The following is a 20,291-nucleotide window of genomic DNA, read 5'->3' on the forward strand; positions in this document are numbered from 1 at the left end:
TCGCCCTCGTTGACAACGGACAAGCTAGCCATTAAACGTCTTGTGTGTAACATCAACACAAGTCCCCGGCAGATGGGGGATATTTGTGGCCCCACATTTGCTTGTGTTAGTCAAGTTGAATCTAAGTCTATGTAACAGGTGTTCTGATTGGATAGAAAGAAGGGAGATAATTTGTGTTGCGATCTTTTGCCGCTAGGGGATTTTACGAGAACCGGGAAATATGGCCGTATTAGAACAGAGGTTACGTAGGAAGATATGACAGGAGTAACCTCTGTGGGAAGAGAATGGAAATACATATGATGAGCCAAGCAAATGTTTAGATGGGCCCTTACTCAGCACGTCGATTCTGGACATGCGCACTCAGACTTCTTGGTCACGTTCTGGGCAGTTGTCCAGTATCCAAGCGGAGATAGTAGGGAGACCTTATTATGGTCTCTGATCTATGATAGACTCTGGCGGTTGTTTCGAATCCCCTCATGGTTACAATTTGTGAAGCCCATTTCTGGCGTCCCCTGCCGTGATATTGCTGGAATATTGCTAAAAGTGGCGTAAAACCATACTCACTCAATCAATAGGCTACCACCACAGCCCCAGAGATTTAAGAACCAACTTTTAAAAATGATAAACCTTATTATGTGTAAGTGACTAACACGTCTCCCTATGCAAGAGGAGTCAAAGTCAAAAGAGTTTATTGCATTTAAGCTCTCCGGCCCACATACAAATATACATTTGTTACAGATAATATGCAATATACAGATAATACACAACACATCATGGAGTTCATTTCACTCGCACATTCAGACACCTAGTCGTGGGCTGACATATGATATCGAACTGGACCTACTTTTTGCTACTGCATTATCTCTAATCTGGGTTGTGTTACTGACGTAGGTTACTGTGACTATTTTCTGAGACCATGTCAACGTAACCTTAAACAACGAGGGCTATAAAAAGACGTGAAATATGGGCTGCAGGCCCTATGCTATATTGAAGTTAAGAGTTATATGAATTGGAAGGGGATTAGGTAAACACCTATGGAATACTGTAAGGGACATTCTCGCGATCACCACTGATAAGACTGTGACTTTATTTAAAATCAATCAATTACATGAACAATGAAAATAAGTTATTTTGACCTGTCATGAAGTTTGTGAGAAAATATTTTGACTAAGTTCATTCTTAAAGTTTCTTAATAAGAATTGCCATGAAAACAACCTGTATTATATTTCTACCTACCTCTCACCAAATATTTACATTCATCATATTGTTTATTGATAATATGCCATTTAAACTAAACTTTAGTATGGTCGAGCCCAAAGCTAAACAGGTTAAGGTACGACCTGAGCAAAGCAGGTTTTTCAGAGTTGGAAATTAATATTGAAAATTAGGGTAAGAGTTACGACGAAATGTATCACAATTAAGTACAGAATTATATCTTGAACCTGAGCTATTTCTATTTATTCACGTAAAATTTGCAGTTGGAGCAGGAAGATTCTTTGTCAACAAAATTAAACTTTATTTCTATATTGTGAACTAAAAACCAATATGTATTTCCAAGCAATCGCCTATGACGGTCATCGGTCAAAGTAGTACTATATTCCCCTTGTCTCAATGGCGATATTCTTCGCATTCGTCGAGTAGCGAGGTCAAGTTTCGACTTTCGTCAAGTCTAGTCCCGTTTTCGAGAGTACAAGGTCCTTCGGAACACCAGAACCAATAGTGGGTTCAAATCTGTGTTTGTACTGCTCATGTTTGCCGGTTTGTGTCGACGGTGCCTCTGTTTGTTTTGCTCACCTATGTGGTAAACCTGCATCATTCTTGGGTTTACACCCACATCAAAAACTTACGGGTCGTGATGTAACTGTAAAACCATTAAAGGTCCAACTCACTCAGTCACTCACTCTTTTCCTGAAATGGTGACGTCCTATTTGTACATCATCATCATTATCATCATTCTAGTATATACCCATGGAAGGGATCCACGACTACATCCCTATAGCTTCAACACCATTCCTAAAGAATCCCGTGATAATGCATTTTAACTGACGTCGCATTCTTCAAATTCTTAACATTCGTGTATAATATGCTTATTCAAGGACTCACTGTGACACCATGCCTGCATATTAACATAACAGCAGGTACATGAATATTCACAGGCACATTATAGAGGGCCCCTTGCTTATTACATAATTATGCTGTACTGCCAGAATCACTGACTTAGTTTATGAATGTCATCGTATCCCAACTGCTTATAGCAACGCTCACTGGATTGTCTGATCAAGGCTCGATTATATACAAACATTCGCCATATAACAGCACTATGCTGAATGGGGCCTTAAACAAAGACTCACTGCCAAATAAACAGCCTCACTGGTACAAATTAGTATTTGGCGGATATAATATATCATATTTCATGTTAAGCATACTTTTACACGATAAGTTCAGATGAATCAAACAACAGAAACATATCCATTGGATATCCTCTAGGGATCTAAATTCAAGCTGTTATCTCCGACTTGCACTGAAGAAAAGCATACACTGTAAGCCTGAATGTGACAAAACAGAACAGATGTTGCAAGGCTAATTGCCTGAGAGGCGACAAACGGGATCGCGTTGTCAGGCTCGATGACTTGGTTGACACATGTCATCGTATCCCAGTTGCGTAGATCGATGATCATGCTGTTGATCACTGGGTTGTTTGGTCCAGACTCGATAATTTACAGACCACCACCATATAGCTGGAATATTGCTGAGTGAGATAAAAATAAACTCACTCACTCACTCAACCAACATTCACTGTACCGGATACTAAATAATATGTGTATGTCTCAGCACAAGTGTTTGAAATATACTGATAAAAATGTTAGGGATTATGACAATTTGGGGTAAATGTTTCAGGGAAGACCGAGGTCACACGCTCATAAACATATCCCCTAAACTATTCGATATTCTTTATATATTACGCGATGTAGGCCATCGACCCATGGTACATATATTGAATAGTACATATTGAAACTATTCATGACGCATACAGTTTTTAGCTCAGTTTTGAGGTGAGGTGAAATTGGAGTTAACGTCGTGCTTGAGAATATTTCGCTCATATGACGACGTGCATGCGTGTATGTGTGTATGTGCGGCTGCTTGTACTAGCCCAGACTTAAGCTGGTTTTATAGTGCTAGCCCACTGAGATACCATGCCGCAGTGAAGCATGAATACCCCACTCAGACACATTATACTGACTCCGAGCCGACCAGTCCTTGTTGTACCCATTAATGCCGAGCGCCAGGCAGGGACCAACAAGTACCATATTTTAACGTCTTTTGGTATGACGCGGTCGGGGATCGAACCCGTGACCTTCCGCTCTCCGGGCGAACGCTCTAACCACTACACCACGGAGGCGGTCAGCTCAGTTTGGATGTTTGTCCTGTATTACATGACCATGTATAATTAATTATTAGTTTGAGTGTCAGCTTTCTCCAGTGTTCCGGACTGTGTGATGTGTGATGCTAGAGTATACAAATTGGCAACAGCTGTGCGAATTTGATATTTCCAGTTTCCAACAAACAATCCATGAATAACAATGGATCTAATAAATATTCCGATGCTTTTTTGGTAATAGTGTGATAAGTCACAGAATAGGATGAAGAAAATCATGAATCCAAGCCCCAAACGACAATGATGTACGATGTGTTAACGTCCATAAAACGATGTTTAACACGTCTCCAAACTCGATTCTTTCGGTAAGAAAAGTCATGAGTTCGCTTCCCTTCACAAGAAGACATGACAACAGCCCAACGTCAATTATTCCAGTGCGGGCGTTCCCTACAACACTGACGCCTTCAAAAAGAAGTGCGTTATGTAGACTAACGCTTCGTGTCTGAATACATACAATTTTGATGGAAACAAATAATTCCTTTTAAATTGTAAAGAAGACCCAGTGTTCAGAACCTGAGGGAATCAAGACTTGCTTTATTTATAGTAGGGCAGATAATGGACAAAATCGTTCACTTGTGATACAAGCAACAAAATTATTAGGGCTTTAGCATTGCAGAAAGGGCTGGGCGGATTGGGATGCGGTTCAACGACTGTGAGACTATGCGGTGTGTTGTGGATTGACACGTAGTAAATGTCGTGCACGCAACTGCCATCTTGGCAGACGACCTCGAACTATTTATGTATGCACGTTTACACCAGTAACCTGTTGTCGCCGTACCCTTATCAGAACCCATATCTTCATGCCATCGGCGATCATCGATGTGTTTGTTGGTCTACAATCTGCTGATGACAGATTAAGAATCAGGCAGCATTTAGGCAGCAATATTCTGATAACCACCTGGAACATGCCTTTGACAAATACACGTTCAGCACGCTCCATTGATCAATTTGTGTAATTAAGTCGCTGAACGTTCGGTTTCAATATGGGTCTTCTCATAACATGACAAATCAGGCTAGTGTATCGAGGCGTGCTGCATTGCATATATCCCGTGTGGCAGGAGTATTTGTGTTCAGGGTCGGGCTGTAACACTTTATTTTTATGAAAATTGTGTAAATACCTGGTGTTATCCTTAGAGCAGGACAAGTTTACCCTTTTCGGTACCTGGTGCCATGATTGACTTTCAGGCATCTGTACATATAGTTTCCGTCCCCCTTTCCCCCTTTTAGCGATGATTCATGCTACTGAATCTTTAAGGTGGTAGTATAGACTCAATGCTATCTGGCACTGACGTTTTGAAGTGATTTAACTTTCTCTTTTGTGGTCCCATTAAACACCATTTCAGTTGCATGTAGTAGCACATGCCATAGATCTTAACTCCTTCAGTGGAATCTTGCTAGCAAGATCGTTTCCAGAAACAAATGATTCAGAGACTGAATGTATGAGCAAAGATCAGTAGCACCTACACTACCTGTGTATGACATGGTATCAGCAGTGCCTACACCACCTGGGTATGAAATGCAATCAGCAGTGCCTACACCACCTGGGTTTGACATGGTATCAGCAGTGCTTACACCACCTGGGTATGAAATGCAATCAGCAGTGCCTACACCACCGTGGTATGAAATCCAATCAGCAGTGCCTACACCACCTGGGTATGAAATGCAATCAGCAGTGCCTACACCACCTGGGTATGACATGCAATCAGCAGTGCCTACACCACCTGGGCATGACATGCAATCAGCAGTACCTACATCCACCTTGGTATAAAATGCAATCAGCAGTGCCTACACCACCTGGGTATGAAATGCAATCAGCAGTGCCTACACCACCTGAGGATGACATGGTTTCAGCGGTGCCTACACCACCTGGGTATGACATGGTATCAGCAGTGCTTACACCACCTGGGTATGACATGCAATCAGCAGTGCCTACACCACCTGGGTATGAAATGCAATCAGCAGTGCCTACACCACCTGAGGATGACATGGTTTCAGCGGTGCCTACACCACCTGGGTATGACATGGTATCAGCAGTGCTTACACCACCTGGGTATGACATGCAATCAGCAGTGCCTACACCACCTGAGGATGACATGGTATCAGCAGTGCCTACACCACCTGGGTATGACATGCAATCAGCAGTGCCTACACCACCTGGGTATGACATGGGGTTTCAGCAGTGCCTACACCACCTGGGTATGACATGCAATCAGCAGTGCCTACACCACCTGAGGATGACATGGTTTCAGCGGTGCCTACACCACCTGGGTATGACATGGTATCAGCAGTGCTTACACCACCTGGGTATGACATGCAATCAGCAGTGCCTACACCACCTGAGGATGACATGGTATCAGCAGTGCCTACACCACCTGGGTATGACATGCAATCAGCAGTGCCTGCACCACCTGGGTATGACATGGGGTTTCAGCAGTGCCTACACCACCTGGGTATGACATGCAATCAGCAGTGCCTACACCACCTGGGAATGATATGCAATCAGCAGTGCCTACACCACATGTGTATGACATGCAACCAGATGTGCCTAAATGACCTTAAAATGATATGGAAGCAGCTATGCTTACACAATTTGGGTATGACATACTACCAGCTGAGGCTCCATTACCTTGGTATGGCATGCAGTCAGGTGGGCTCACATCATCTGGGTATGAAATACAATCTGGTGGGCTTATGCCACCTGGATATGACATGCAATCAGCAGTGCCTACACCACCTGGGTATGACATGCAATCAGTAGTGACTACATCACCTGGGTATGACATGCAATCAGCAGTGCCTACACCACCTGGGTATGACATGCAATCAGTAGTGACTACATCACCTGGATATGACATGCAATCAGCTGAATTGAATCTTCTGATTCATTAAGTCAAGTCTATGACAAGTTTAGTTTACATGGAGATCACTTCTAACTGACATACAAAGTGGGTTGTATCTACTCTGGTGAACCAAGACCAACAACAGCTGGGACTGTAAGTGTTTATTATGTTAAAAATGCTAGCAACAAGAATCCACTAAACATGGGGTGTAAATAAACTAGAAAAATTAATCTCTTGATATGTCAACTTATTAACAAAGTATATATCAATACTTGAATAACGAATCCCACTAAATGCCATGCAGTCAAACCTCGTCATAACACTATTTGTCATGGTAATATGGTGTGGAATTTTAACAAATTTAGCATTATAAAGAGGTGGAGATTTCATCACATAGAAAGAAAGTAGTGAGTGAATGAGTTGGGTTTTATGCTGCTTTTAGCAATATTCTAGCAGTATCACAGCTGGGGGCCCCAGAAATGGGCTTCACACATTGTACCCATGTGGGGAATTGAACCTGGGCCTTCGGTGTGACGAGTGAACGCTTTAACCACTAGGCTACCCCACAGCCCCAATAATCAAGTAGGTGAACACCACAGGAAAACATAGCACTGAACTGTGGTATGCTGCAGTAACAGGTTTTTCAAGGAAGGCATCATAAAGAAGGGTTTAATAGATGAGAAATATAATAATAATAATAATAATAATAATAGGCCATTTATATAGCGTCTTTCCACGTCACAGGGATATGCTCAAATATGTGCTATATCCCTTTGTAAAGATTCAGCATTATAACGAGACTTAACTGCACATAATGTTAAACATATACACCAAAAAGATAAACAACGCCTAAAACAATGAAGAAAATTCTTCTAATATCGAAATGTCTTTGGTAAAGAAAACAGAATAATGCCTCATTGTCATACCCAGGACTTGAGTAGACACCTGTATATGCCGTCAATGTCACACTCACACAAAAAACCCAAACACACTCTCTCCAAAGGAAAAATATAAACTAACATGTGGAAAATCTGTACAATTTGAAATTGACAAGTGCATAGTGATGATGAATGACAAGAGCCAACACACACAGGCTATCAACATGTGCCTTGACGAATGCAGCATATGACACACATCACGGAATGCAACTAGGCACATGGCAATATCAGCTGCCAGCTAAATCTATCTATCGATTGGTAGAAAATACAAACTATTCAGCATCACTACTTCAAAATCAGATAAAAAATCTTACTATTAAACAACATCCTGCCACGCTGAGCACCAGTAAATCTGAGATTCAATATTGATCGTAAGGGCATAATTTACTAACAAGTTACACAAAGTTCGAGGCTGCAGAGTATGGAATTTGGGGATTTACAGTACATATCTCCAGTAGGAAAACAAATATCACTCTTGCAAAACACAATCATACAAGCAATAGTGTTTGAGCATTCGAAAGAGATTCACGATCCCTGAAACACATAATTTAATGAACACAGAGGCATACAACAGAACATACTGTAATATACAGCAGCTGTAACATCAGGGAGACTCCCAGACACAACCAAGGATGTGGCAATACACTGGCGCTGAGCATTGATGGCAAACATAAATAAATTCAACTAGCTTTGCCCTTGGAACAAAAACACACAGTTAACCATGACCCTAGTTTCTCATCTCATCCTCTGTGATGCAGGGGATTTTTGTACAATATTCCATTTAACAACCGGGATACAACTGTCATGACATCACACATTGCTCATCTGTGTGTTTTTCCATACTTAGCAACAACATTGTGCTCATTTAAAATCAGTTACATTGTTTCAAAGAGGATAAGCAAGCAGGAATATTAATTGATACATCCCGACAATCGAAAAGATTTCTCTTTTGTTCAAAGGGTTCAATCTAGTTGCATGAAAACAACAAAGTAACAATTAGTTCCAAGTGTATGCATTTGATAATACTTGTTAGTTACATAGCTTCACCCCCATGAACAATAATATTAGTAGATATGAAGTTCACCGATCATAAACCAATTCTCCTCCACTATTATGCTTTGTCATTAGTAGATTAGACAGGAAGAGTCTTTCTCAATCACTGAACAATATCATCATGCACAAACCACTGCTGGAGATAGCAGGCTAATGTTCAGGATACCAATGCGTGTTGCTACCTCAAGACAACTACCCCTCTATGGATGAAATTCATGTCTAGTTCATCTGTCCCACAGAGGTTAGAATTAGACTGAAGATGCCATCTTCCTCGTAAAATCAAAAGATGAACAACTTCTCCCTTCTTTCATGCAATCAGAACACCTGTTACTGCTGATTCAACTTGACTAACACAAGCAAAGGCAAATATCCCCATCTGCCGGGAATGTTGATGATACACTTAATGGCTAGCTTGTCCGTTGTCAACGAGGCTCATGTAATGATGCCATAACATAACTGAGTTCTGTAGAAGACAACCTATGCAACCCCTCTTTTGCGGGATGAAACTTTTCGCAACATTGCACAACTTCTGATTGTCTCCAATCTAGTTACCATGAAAGGGTTGCTAGAACACATGACAGGAGTAACTCGAAAAATGAGTGAGTTGGGTTTTACGCCACTTAAAATATTTTGGCAATATCATGGCAAAGGATGCTAAAAGTGCTATATACTGACTGACTGACTGAGTTTGGTTTCACGCCGCATTGCAATACAGCCATGGGGAAACCAGAAATGGGCTTCACTTTGTGACCGAGCCAACGGTCTTAATTGACACTAGGCTTTAACCATAGGCTACCCCACCGCCCCGGGCTATATACATTGTACCCTGGTGGGAAATTAAACTGTTTCGTTTGCAATATGAGTGTATGCTATAACCACTAGGCAAGCCCACCGCCTTCCTTCAAATGAATGAAATATTATGTAGTGGTCCTTCCATGTATGGGCCAGGTACCAGCTGTGTTGGAATATGAATTGCTTAGGTACAGGACAATCCCTCACTGTAAGTTATTATATGATGCTGTTTGTCTATGCAAAAGTACAACGTAGATATGATATGCATTAAAAACGAAACACCTTGAAGATATCTGTTGGCTACAGTGAAGTGATTTGGTCATGTGATCTGGTCATGTGATCTAGTCGTGAGAGTGGGGCTGGTACACATAGTCTGGTTGGATTTCCTGCATAGACTTCAACAACAGTTCACCAGCTTCAATCTTCTCAAATCTCTTTGCATCGTCCAGAGCAGTGAACCCCCATCTAGAAGAAAAGAGCTTCTCTGAGAATATGCGAGTGAGTAAGTGAGTTAATATTTAACGTCACATCGGCAATATCTCAGCCATATCGTGACGACTGAGAATATGTGATCATGAACGTTGGAATGAGGGGATGAACACTATCACTGCAAGCTATCTATATCTACACCACAAAACAAACGGTTGACAGCATGAGCATGTTAACAATGACTGCATATGATATGGCACTCAGTCCTACAGTTGTAGAGGAGCTTCAGTAGGGCTGCAATGATTGACCCAGACCTCGATTCGATTCGATTTTCAATATTAGACCCACAATTCCATCATTTTCTATCGATTCTTCATACAAGTAAAAATATCAGATTTCATTTAACTCTCAGAGTTCAAATGAGTCGGCTTTTTTAGCTTGAAATCTATCGTCAACTTGGCGATGTCTACCACCAACAATTCTCAGTGGATAATTAGCCCTGCGTCAACCAATCACGCTTCACCTTATTTCAGTGCTCAAAACAGCTCGAGTTGGAGTCAAAATTACGTTCTCGCTGTGTGGAAATAATTTAAATAGATATTCAAATATCGAATCAAAATAGTGATAATGGTTATCAAAAATTGAAACTAAGGTGTCAGATTCGATTTTCGATGAATCAAACTGAATCGTTGCAGCCCTAAAATTCAGGTGAACTTCTGCTTACTGATGATACAGAGTCAGACAGTTGTAGAGTAATTCCGGAGCAACTTCCAGTTATCGCCTGATCTACTTTTATGAATATACTGTGAAAGGCTAGACTGATGTCCACTAAAACAACCCATATTCTGGATACGAACTGTTGGAAATAATAAAGCTTAACAGTATTTGTCCTATCCTGATACTATCAAATCTATAGTAACTACAGATTTATATATGTCATCAATGGCCTGCTATTGAACAATGAACAGCTGGCATGCATTGATACATATATACAATCAATCACTGTGACAGTCCTACAGAAACAATGTGTAACATCTGTGAAGACCCACCTGTCCACTGCAAATGGGCTGACTTTACATTTGTTGAGAAGGAACTTGATGACGTCCAGATGCCCCTCTGCAGCAGCGATGTGGAGAGCTGTACGGCCATCATAGTCAGGTGTGCTCATGTCCATCCCAGCAATAGCACATCTGAAGACAGGATAGGAGCACAAGGATTACAACCACCCTTACAACCAGTTACAGCTCTCTTACATGTTAATGAGTAAAGACAACATGCAGAAGGTGTTTAGTTAAATCAAGTTATGGTCTTTCAGATGAACAAGCTCTGAATCAACAACAACTTTCTCAAGGTTTGACAAGGCCCAATTTTGCACACTAGAAGTAATAATTTTCAAAATTTCAAATATTGTCATGACAATTACCCTTATTTCTTATCATACTTAAAGGGTTTTAGACTTCAGACATGATCAAGAGAAGATGTTTTCAAGTTTAAAGAAAAAGTCTCAGAAAGTGCATTTCTGTCACCCAGGACAAATATTTATCCTTCTGTAAACAGGTTTGAGCCCAAGACTTTCTCATGTTCAAAGATCAGAAAAAAGCATCTGAAACCTTGAAAGTAAGCAAATTTGACACTGAAGACACTGGCTCAAACAGTAAGTTCTTATTGTTCCAAAATATTTGCATAATAAATGAACATTTATTCAGCAGTTGTTTGACCATAGAAATAGAGAAAGACGGGTTCTTCTCTATTTCTATGGTTTGACTAAATATTTATGAGTGTATTAAACTGAATGGAAGGATTTACAATGAATTTCCTTGTTATTTTTGTAACAAATACATGTTTAAGGAAATTTGTCACTTACCACTAGAAACAGATAATCATGTTCAGCAAGTTTGCTTTTACAGTCAGTGAGTGAGTGAGTGAGTGGGTGGGTTGGTGAGTGAGTGAGGTTTAACAGTGTACTCAGCAATATTCCAGCTATATGGCAGAGGTCTGTAAATATTTGAGTCTGGACCAGACAATCCAGTCATCAACAGCATGAGCATCAATCTATGCAGTTGGTATATGATGACATGTGTCAACCAAGTGACCGAGCCTGACCATCCGATCCTGTTAGTTGCCTCTTACGACAAGCATGGTTACTGAAGATCAATTCTAACCTGGATCTTCATGGGTGCATTGTGCAAGCAGTGTTTGCAATACCTTAATTTGGGCCTGCTGCAGCCTAGGCCTTAAAATCTACAGGCCCTGAATGAAATCTGCAGGCCCATTTTGTTAAAATCAAACCAATAAATACAAAATAGACTACACTGTACACATTTTCACACTGTTTCAATTAGCGAAGTCTATGGCACTGAGAGAGGTATTTATTTGTTAAAGACAGGTGTTGACATTCCTACTCGCAAAGCGCTGAAATACCAGGAAGTGAAACTGTAAGTATCGTAACATGATGGATCATGGGCAATCTCGAACGTTATTAAAGATAAACAATATGGGAAAGATTCCAGTTAAAAAAACAACATCGAGACATAATTTACTGAAGGCCACAAAGGCCTGCAAATATTTAAAACTGCCGGCCCGATACAATAACAACCGGCGCTGGGCCTATGGGCCGACGATTATTTCGAACGCTGTGTGCAAGTGAACCCTGGACTTATGAAAAACAACAAGAACGCCATACTATCACATAGAGGCAAGGCTAGCTACAGACTTCCACCAACCTCCTGAGATCAGTCACATCTCCGTTGAAGGCTGAGAAGAGCAGTGTGACCACATTGCTTGACTGTGTATCCACTTTCCTCACCCGAGGGTCACGCTTCTCATGGGTGTGGTTCAGGTTGTCGTAGTTGTGGAAGTTGAAGCCGCTCACCAGGTTCTAGAACAGCCGTACAAACTTAAGGTCAGAAAGGTCGACACACATTGTTATTTAAATCTAAAACCAATGAAATATTCCACTGAAATACCAAGAAAGGATTAGTCTGGTCCTGTAACTGTGACAGGAGGATGCTGTGATTGATTGATTGAGCTGGAGCGAGCGAGCGAAATCTTTCTGAGGTACCCCATAAATGGGCATGACACAATGTTTCCCTCATTAGAACTAAACCTGAGTTTTCAGCATGACAAACGAACACTCTAACCACTAGGTACCCCACTAGGTATGGTAGTCAGTATTCTAGTCATCTCTATCCTGTGAACCGTTGGTTTCCTCACCTCGCAGAACTGGATGCCCCTGGAGGAGTTCCCATACTGGTCAAGAGGGGGTGACCACAGATAGATGCCCATCACATTGGGCACAACCAGCATCACACCCCCAGATACACCTGACTTGGCCGGCAGACCCACCTGAACACAACACAGGAAAATCACATATATATCACTGACGTGGTCAGCATTCTCCAAATATCCTAGCAATCTGATTGGCTAGCAGCCATTTATCATATTCAGTAAAATCCAGCTTGTTGTACTTCTGAATGTAATAAAGTTTCAATCTGACAATTCTTGCTTGTCATGTGACAACTGACCTGCATCAAATTTCTGAGAAACCATACTGAAATTATGAGGGTATTCTAACATATCTTAATTACATACACAAATATTTCAATGAAAATAAGAGTTTATAACATTTGATTGCTAAATAACCAATATTCACACATGCCATGACCATAACTTAGTGTACAGCCTGCTATCCTGTACACCGGCGAGGGACACATGCATCCCATAGTACTGAGTACATCTGTGTACCTTGAAGGCAAACTGTCCGGAGTAGTCATACATCCCACAGGACAACATAAGGGACAGTGTGTCTCTGATGGCAGCAGGCTGGAGAACCTTGTCCCCTGTTGTTGGGCAGATGCCACCGTTGGCAAGCGTTGCCGCAATTACAGCACCAGACTCACATGTGATCTCAGCAGAGCAACACTGCAATGCACAAGGTAAGGAATATATTCTTGCTCACTTAAGTTACTGGTTACGTCATGAAATAATGCATATTGTGGCTAACTAGTTATTCAAGTAAAGCAGTATTCAGCAAAAAATGTAAAATCATGTCGCTGTTGAAAGTCACATGGCCCTACATTTCATGAAGCCTCAGCTCTCTGGGTATGAGTCCAGTGGATGCAGAAATGAAGGACTAACTTTAAATATTTTATGATTTATGAACATTAAGAATTAATCTAGATGTCATTGTGTTGCGACATGTCACATCAAAGTTTCAGATTTCCAGACCTTGCAGTTTCTGAGAGGAAGATTCTTTAAGAATAATCAAATATCATTTGTATTCTTTATTTCTGTTTTCCAAAGATATACCAAAACAATAAGGATTTGTGATGTGATATCATGAAAAGTCTCCCACCAGATGATCAGGGTCATTCCTCAAGCTTGTTGGAGGAGTGGTAATAGAACAGCTGGGTACAAATTAGATCTTCATTACTGGTTAGCTAAATATTACAAAACAACAACTGGATCAGGAGGGGCTGTTTACCACCTGGCAGATTAGAAACTTACTTGGAAGTAGAAGTCAAGCAGCTCTATCAGGTTTGTGCCCTTTGGGAAACACTGTAATGAGACAAGTGGGATATCAAAATTTGCACCTGGATTGGATTACAGTAACATGAGGCAGGTGAGTAGCTGATGCCTCACTGAACTCCAACAATAAACTATACATAAGTTATTGCAGGTAACCTGTTATTGCTAACTAGAGCTGGATTCATCATCTGGACCATGACGTGGAACAGACATCAGTCACCATTGTCTGACTGAATGAGAAGGTTGAGTTTACTGTGTTGAACATTATTCAGCCTATTTAGCAGAGAAGCTGGATACGATTATGAATATCTACAATGTAACCAGCTTCATTTCTGGAGAGGGTCCTTGAAGATCCCATTGAAGAATAGGCCCAAATCTCATAAAAATCTAAAATCATAAAAAAACTTTCCCTCTGAATAGATACCTCTCTATGTGAATATATGAGGGGTTTCTTTGGACAACTCTACAGAAGGTCATGTCAGGTGAACTTCCCAATCAGCCAGTCAGCATCATGGCTTCTAAAACCTTGATACGAAGGATCTGATTTCTGAATCATACTCAGCCAATTCAGGATAGTTGTCCTCCTTACCTTGTTTTCTCTCATATAGTAACCCAGGGCAAAGTTTCGGTCAGCTGTTTCCCGCTCAGATAGGAAGCTGAAAAGAAGGAGATTGTTATCATGGTCAGGAGGAAATATGGTGTGACATTATAAACATATATCAAACACAACACCATAGAGCCAGTTTGCAGTGCACTGTGTGAAACTGAAATATTAAAACTAAAATAGTGTCTGACATGCAAGGATTGCAAACTGGCTTGTGCCCAGTATCTCTCACAATGATGAGTCACAAAACATGCTTACAAACCTATATTACACCACCAGTAACAAGCTGTGGGCAGATGGCAACTTTACTTGTAATTCTGTCAAGTTTAATCTGATGGAGCCCAAACGTATATATTCATTTATTCCCTTAGTTGATTAAACCTTAACAAGTAAGACTGCAAGGAGAATCTTCAAAGGTTGGGATGGAGGTTGGCTATTCAGAGAGCCACTGTGCATGCCTTGGAAGAAGCAGGCAACAAATGGATTGATGGACAGGGGATGTTATGGCTTATCAGGTTCCAATGAAAATCATTTTACCCTGTCAATATCCTTTTCATAAATAAAGACTAACTTCTACACTAATCACTCTGACAGGCAGAAAGATTAAACATATGACAGAGCAACCACAGCCAGCACTGTCAGAGAACCAGTGTATGCAAGCACTGCTAATTGACACAGAGTTATCCTCCCCTGGTTGTCACATTCAGAGCAGCCACAGCCAGCATTGTCAGAGAACCAGAGAACCAGTGTATGCAGTGTATGCACAGAGTTATCCTCCCCTGGTTGTCACATTCAGAGCAACCACAGCCAGCACTGTCAGAGAACCAGTGTATGCAAGCACTGCTAGTTCACACAGAGTTATCCTCCCCTGGTTGTCACATTCAGAGCAACCACAGCCAGCACTGTCAGAGAACCAGTGTATGCAAGCACTGCTAGTTCACACAGAGTTATCCTCCCCTGGTTGTCACATTCAGAGCAACCACAGCCAGCACTGTCAGAGAACCAGTGTATGCAGGCACTGCTAGTTCACACAGAGTTATCCTCCCCTGGTTGTCACATTCAGAGCAACCACAGCCAGCATTGTCAGAGAACCAGTGTATGCAAGCACTGCTAGTTCACACAGAGTTATCCTCCCCTGGTTGTCACATTCAGAGCAACCACAGCCAGCACTGTCAGAGAACCAGTGTATGCAAGCACTGCTAGTTCACACAGAGTTATCCTCCCCTGGTTGTCACATTCAGAGCAACCACAGCCAGCACTGTCAGAGAACCAGTGTATGCAAGCACTGCTAGTTCACACAGAGTTATCCTCCCCTGGTTGTCACATTCAGAGCAACCACAGCCAGCACTGTCAGAGAACCAGTGTATGCAAGCACTGCTAGTTCACACAGAGTTATCCTCCCCTGGTTGTCACATTCAGAGCAACCACAGCCAGCACTGTCAGAGAACCAGTGTATGCAAGCACTGCTAGTTCACACAGAGTTATCCTCCCCTGGTTGTCACATTCAGAGCAACCACAGCCAGCACTGTCAGAGAACCAGTGTATGCAAGCACTGCTAGTTCACACAGAGTTATCCTCCCCTGGTTGTCACATTCAGAGCAACCACAGAGCAATGTTTAACTCATCTGGGAGGGAGCAGTTCATTTTACATGAGAGACATCTCCTGTGGGAGTCAGTCCTGGATAACAAGTAGACTTCTACCATATCATCATGATTATGTAGTATTATACACTGATACAGCCCTGGAAGCATCACAGACATCAGCTCACAGGATTACCATAACAGTATCTGTAACACCCAAACCAAAGAAGCAGGAATATTTTAAGTAACGGCTTAAAATAGATGAAAGACCCACAAATGTTAAATGTATATATTGTTCATTATAACTTGGAGTAAGAGTAAACTTGGTTTAATGTCACAGTGTTTGAACAGTGTTTTATCCCCTCTAGTCTGTCATTTATGGGAATGAGTGAGTGAGTTTGGTTTTAGTTCGCTTTTAGCAATATTCCAGCAATATCACGGCGGGGGACACCAGAAATGGGCTTCACACATTGTGACCCATGTGGGGAATCGAACCTGGGTCTTCGGCATGATGACCGAACGCTTTAACCACTAGGCTACCCTCCCGCCTTCATTTATGAAAAGAAAGTCAGATGTGATGAGTTTTAGACACATGGGTTGGTGCCAACAAACCAAGAAGAATTAAGATAATGGGTGTGCACCCATGATCATAGGTTTCTGGCACAGTAAGGAACATGCTATGTACAGCAAACTGTGGTGTCACAGACAACTGAACCAAACATTCCCCTGTATTACAATGAGAAGTAGTATACCAGCTATGGGACAGAAGAACAAGAACAAGGCCATGTTATCTGATTTAGTATGAGCTACAACAGCTGAAAGCTTCAACAGGGTTAAACATTGAAACATGTTACATGGGAAAAGAGCATATCAATATGTTCTAAAGTAACAGGACTCAAAATCTGATCTGTTCTTAGGAACTGAACACCATTAATCTTTAAAGTGGAAAATATATATTTATAAAGAAAAACTATTTTCAACTGTATGTGATGTTTTTGAACATTCGCAGATCATTTTTAAACAAATCAATATTTTGGTCTTTTAAGACTTTCCAGAAAATGAGTGACATTTATTAGTGAGCAGTAACTCATTTCACAAAGAGCATATTTTGAGCCCTGTCTTATGATTAATGTGAACTATTTGTATTGATAAAATATTACAAAATGTCCCTTTCGTTAACTAAAAAGATAAAGTTTTTTTTCCAACAAATTGATAAAAAAATCAGGGCTTGAATTTTGAAACCATAAACCAGTTTGAAAGCAAGCAAAGCTTCACAATTAAGCAAACGAAAGGCAACATTTGCTACGGTAATTAAATTATTCTTGGCAAAAGTAATATTTACCGCCTGTCACTGTCACAAATATGATCGTTGGGGTCAAAATATGCTTCATAACTGAAATGGGAATGTTCAAAACAATACACACCATTTGTACTGCAATTACCATAAAGTGTGTGAAGTGCACATAAAATATCAGTGGTCGGTTTGTTGTTTAATGCCATATTCAGCAATATTCCAGCTATGGCGGTCTGTAACTGTATTCACTGTTTACATTTCATCATTATGAAACAAAGGCTGATTACCCTGAACATCCTAAAACTAGTTACCATTGTTAAGTATGTCTTCTTAACCCTCCTTAACAACTGTTTGACTAATCTTCTTGAGACTAGCCATACAGAGGAACAATGTTCCAGTGACTCCATTAATTCCTAGTGTTCAAACCTATTGTGACAATTCATTGTTGCAGAGTTGCAGACATTACATATATCCATCTGTGTATTCTAGAGGAAGTTAAGCTAAGTCGGTTGGTTGGTTTGTTGTTTAAAGCCATATTCAGCAATATTCCAGCTATATGGCGGCGGTCTGTAAATAAACTTCACTGTTTACATTTCATCATTATGAAGCGTCCGCCTGGACAGTGAAAGGTCACTCGTCATACACAAAGACTTTAAAACAAGGACTGGTCAGCTCGGAGTCAGTATAATGTGTGTATCCATGCTCCACTGCGGCATGGTATCTCAGTGGGCTAGCACTATAAAACCAGCTTAAGTCTGGGCTAGTACAAGCAGCCGCACACTCACATACACACGCAAGCACATCATCATATGAGCGAAATATTCTTAAGTACGGTGTTAAACCCCATATCGTGAAATTCACCAAATACAACTTTTCAAAAGAAGATATCAACTGACATATTCAAAAAGAGTTTTTTGGGGGGTTTGTTGTTGGGCAACCTGCAATATTCCAGACTGATTACTTCAGTTACTTGGGGTTATACACTTCTGGCCAAGTCAGGGCCATAATTGAGTTGAAGCCTGTTTGATATTCAATTTGTTGGTCAGTAGTGGGTTAGCTTATCTTAGTTTTTGGTAGTTGGGAGTAATTGTAAGAAGAATTACAGTTAACATAAGCTTTATCTGAACTAGGCTGGAATGTGAGTCTACTAAGAAACACTACTGAGTGAGTGAGTTTAGTTTTACGCGTCACTAAGCAATATTCCAGCTATATGACGGCAGTCAGTAAATAAGTGAGTCTGGACCAGACAATCCAGGGATCAACAGCATGAACATCGGTCTACACAACTGGGATACGAAGACGTGTGTCAACCCAGTCAGTGAGCCTGACCACACAATCCCGTTATGACAAGCATGGGTTGCTGAAGATCAATTCTAACCCGGACCTTCACGGGTCAGAAACACTACTGATGAATGTATGTTAGACTGGAAGTAAATCTGCAATGCCTGACTTGCAGCAAAACTAAACACTCTAGATTCTAATACACTACACAAATCTAAAGGAAACAGCTCTGTATACTAGTTTAACAAGCATAAATCTCTACCAACAAGAACCTGACTGATGACTAGTTTGAGATAAGGCACAAGAAATGTTGTCTGTGTGGTGTGATGAAGTCTCTCCCTGGACAATGACATTTGTTGTGCATGCAGTCCTACCAGGATCAGGCGAACCAGTGGTTGATGGTTGAGCATCACCATCCTAGAGGTACAATGTCACACCAAGACAGCCAGGCCAAAGCATATCTGTGTGGACACCGATTTAAGTATGTATCACTCAAGCGTAACTAGTAGTCCTTTAAAACATGGGTCCTCATGCAGTGAGACTGACTGAGTTTGGTTTTACGCCGCTTTTAGCATTATTCCAGCAACATCACGGCAGGGGATGCCAGAAATGGGCATCATTCATTGTACCGATGTGGCTCATGTAGTGAGAAGCGTGTGCACACGTTCCATGAGGTTCAGACAATGAGCTCTGCTTCTGATCATACTAAACACACTTACACAGAGTTGTTGAAGCTCATGTATTCATTGCCAGCCATCCTCTTGTACATCTTGTTAGTCTGAAGACACAGAGCAAAATCAACAACAGATGCAAGGAGATCAGTTATGTATCATACATTTCTTATACATGTACTTGGAATATGAGCCTATGATCAGAAGAACTGCTGTGTAAGAGACCCTCCTAGCCCATATGACTACACAAACCCTGACACTTCATACTGATTCCATGTTAAATATAGAGAATATAACACTGAGGTCACACATTGCAACCACCTCCTCCCTAGTACAGTAACATTTTAAGGCAAGGATAGGGAACTAAAGACAAAGCATCCTTATGGAACAAAAAGAAAATCCTTTGTCACAAACAGATACACTGGATATCAAGATGGAAATGTCTTGCCCAATTTCAAGTTCATCAAAAGGTATGCAAAGACTCATTCATGATTATCTGTCATGCTCATAAATAGATGACCACTCACAAAATCAAATCTGTCGGCGAGGTTGAGATCTTTCTTTAGTAGTGAGCATGTGACAATGGCACCAGCGTTGATCATTGGGTTGTGTGGCTTGTCTGTGGAGAAAAGGTGACACATACCTGTACAACACATGACAATATACCTTATATCACTGAGAAGGGTCAAAGAAGGTTCTACCAAATATAGATGTTGTATGATTTGACAGTTGCCAAAACCATAGCACCAGGTAAAAATGAGACTGGATTTATTGAAGAAGCTAATGTCAGGATGCTATGGAGTTTTCATTCATTGACAAAACATAAGATGCACTTGAGCATGACA

At 41.0% G+C, this 20,291-nt stretch overlaps 1 protein-coding gene across 2 annotated transcripts in view; it reads right to left on the reverse strand.

The window, feature by feature from the left end:
* Positions 1-9,051: 9,051 nt before the first annotated feature.
* LOC124258999 (glutaminase kidney isoform, mitochondrial-like) overlaps positions 9,052-20,291 on the reverse strand; it is a 31,694-nt gene continuing 20,454 nt past the window's right edge. Inside the window, exons 7-16 of one of the 2 annotated variants that reach the window (XM_046693059.1) lie at positions 19,974-20,065; positions 19,495-19,553; positions 17,543-17,593; positions 14,605-14,671; positions 13,995-14,045; positions 13,233-13,409; positions 12,702-12,833; positions 12,212-12,366; positions 10,538-10,678; positions 9,052-9,524 (exon numbers count right to left, since the gene is read on the reverse strand). In XM_046693059.1, coding sequence (XP_046549015.1) covers positions 9,401-9,524; positions 10,538-10,678; positions 12,212-12,366; positions 12,702-12,833; positions 13,233-13,409; positions 13,995-14,045; positions 14,605-14,671; positions 17,543-17,593; positions 19,495-19,553; positions 19,974-20,065 — 1,049 coding nt within the window. In that variant the 3' untranslated portion in view covers positions 9,052-9,400. The remainder of the gene's footprint in view (positions 9,525-10,537; positions 10,679-12,211; positions 12,367-12,701; positions 12,834-13,232; positions 13,410-13,994; positions 14,046-14,604; positions 14,672-17,542; positions 17,594-19,494; positions 19,554-19,973; positions 20,066-20,291) is intronic. The other variant, XM_046693060.1, reaches the window with a different exon arrangement.

This window comes from Haliotis rubra, unplaced genomic scaffold (assembly GCF_003918875.1).
Source record: "Haliotis rubra isolate DU_JTF1 unplaced genomic scaffold, ASM391887v1 Scf705, whole genome shotgun sequence".
Taxonomy (NCBI): domain Eukaryota; kingdom Metazoa; phylum Mollusca; class Gastropoda; order Lepetellida; family Haliotidae; genus Haliotis; species Haliotis rubra.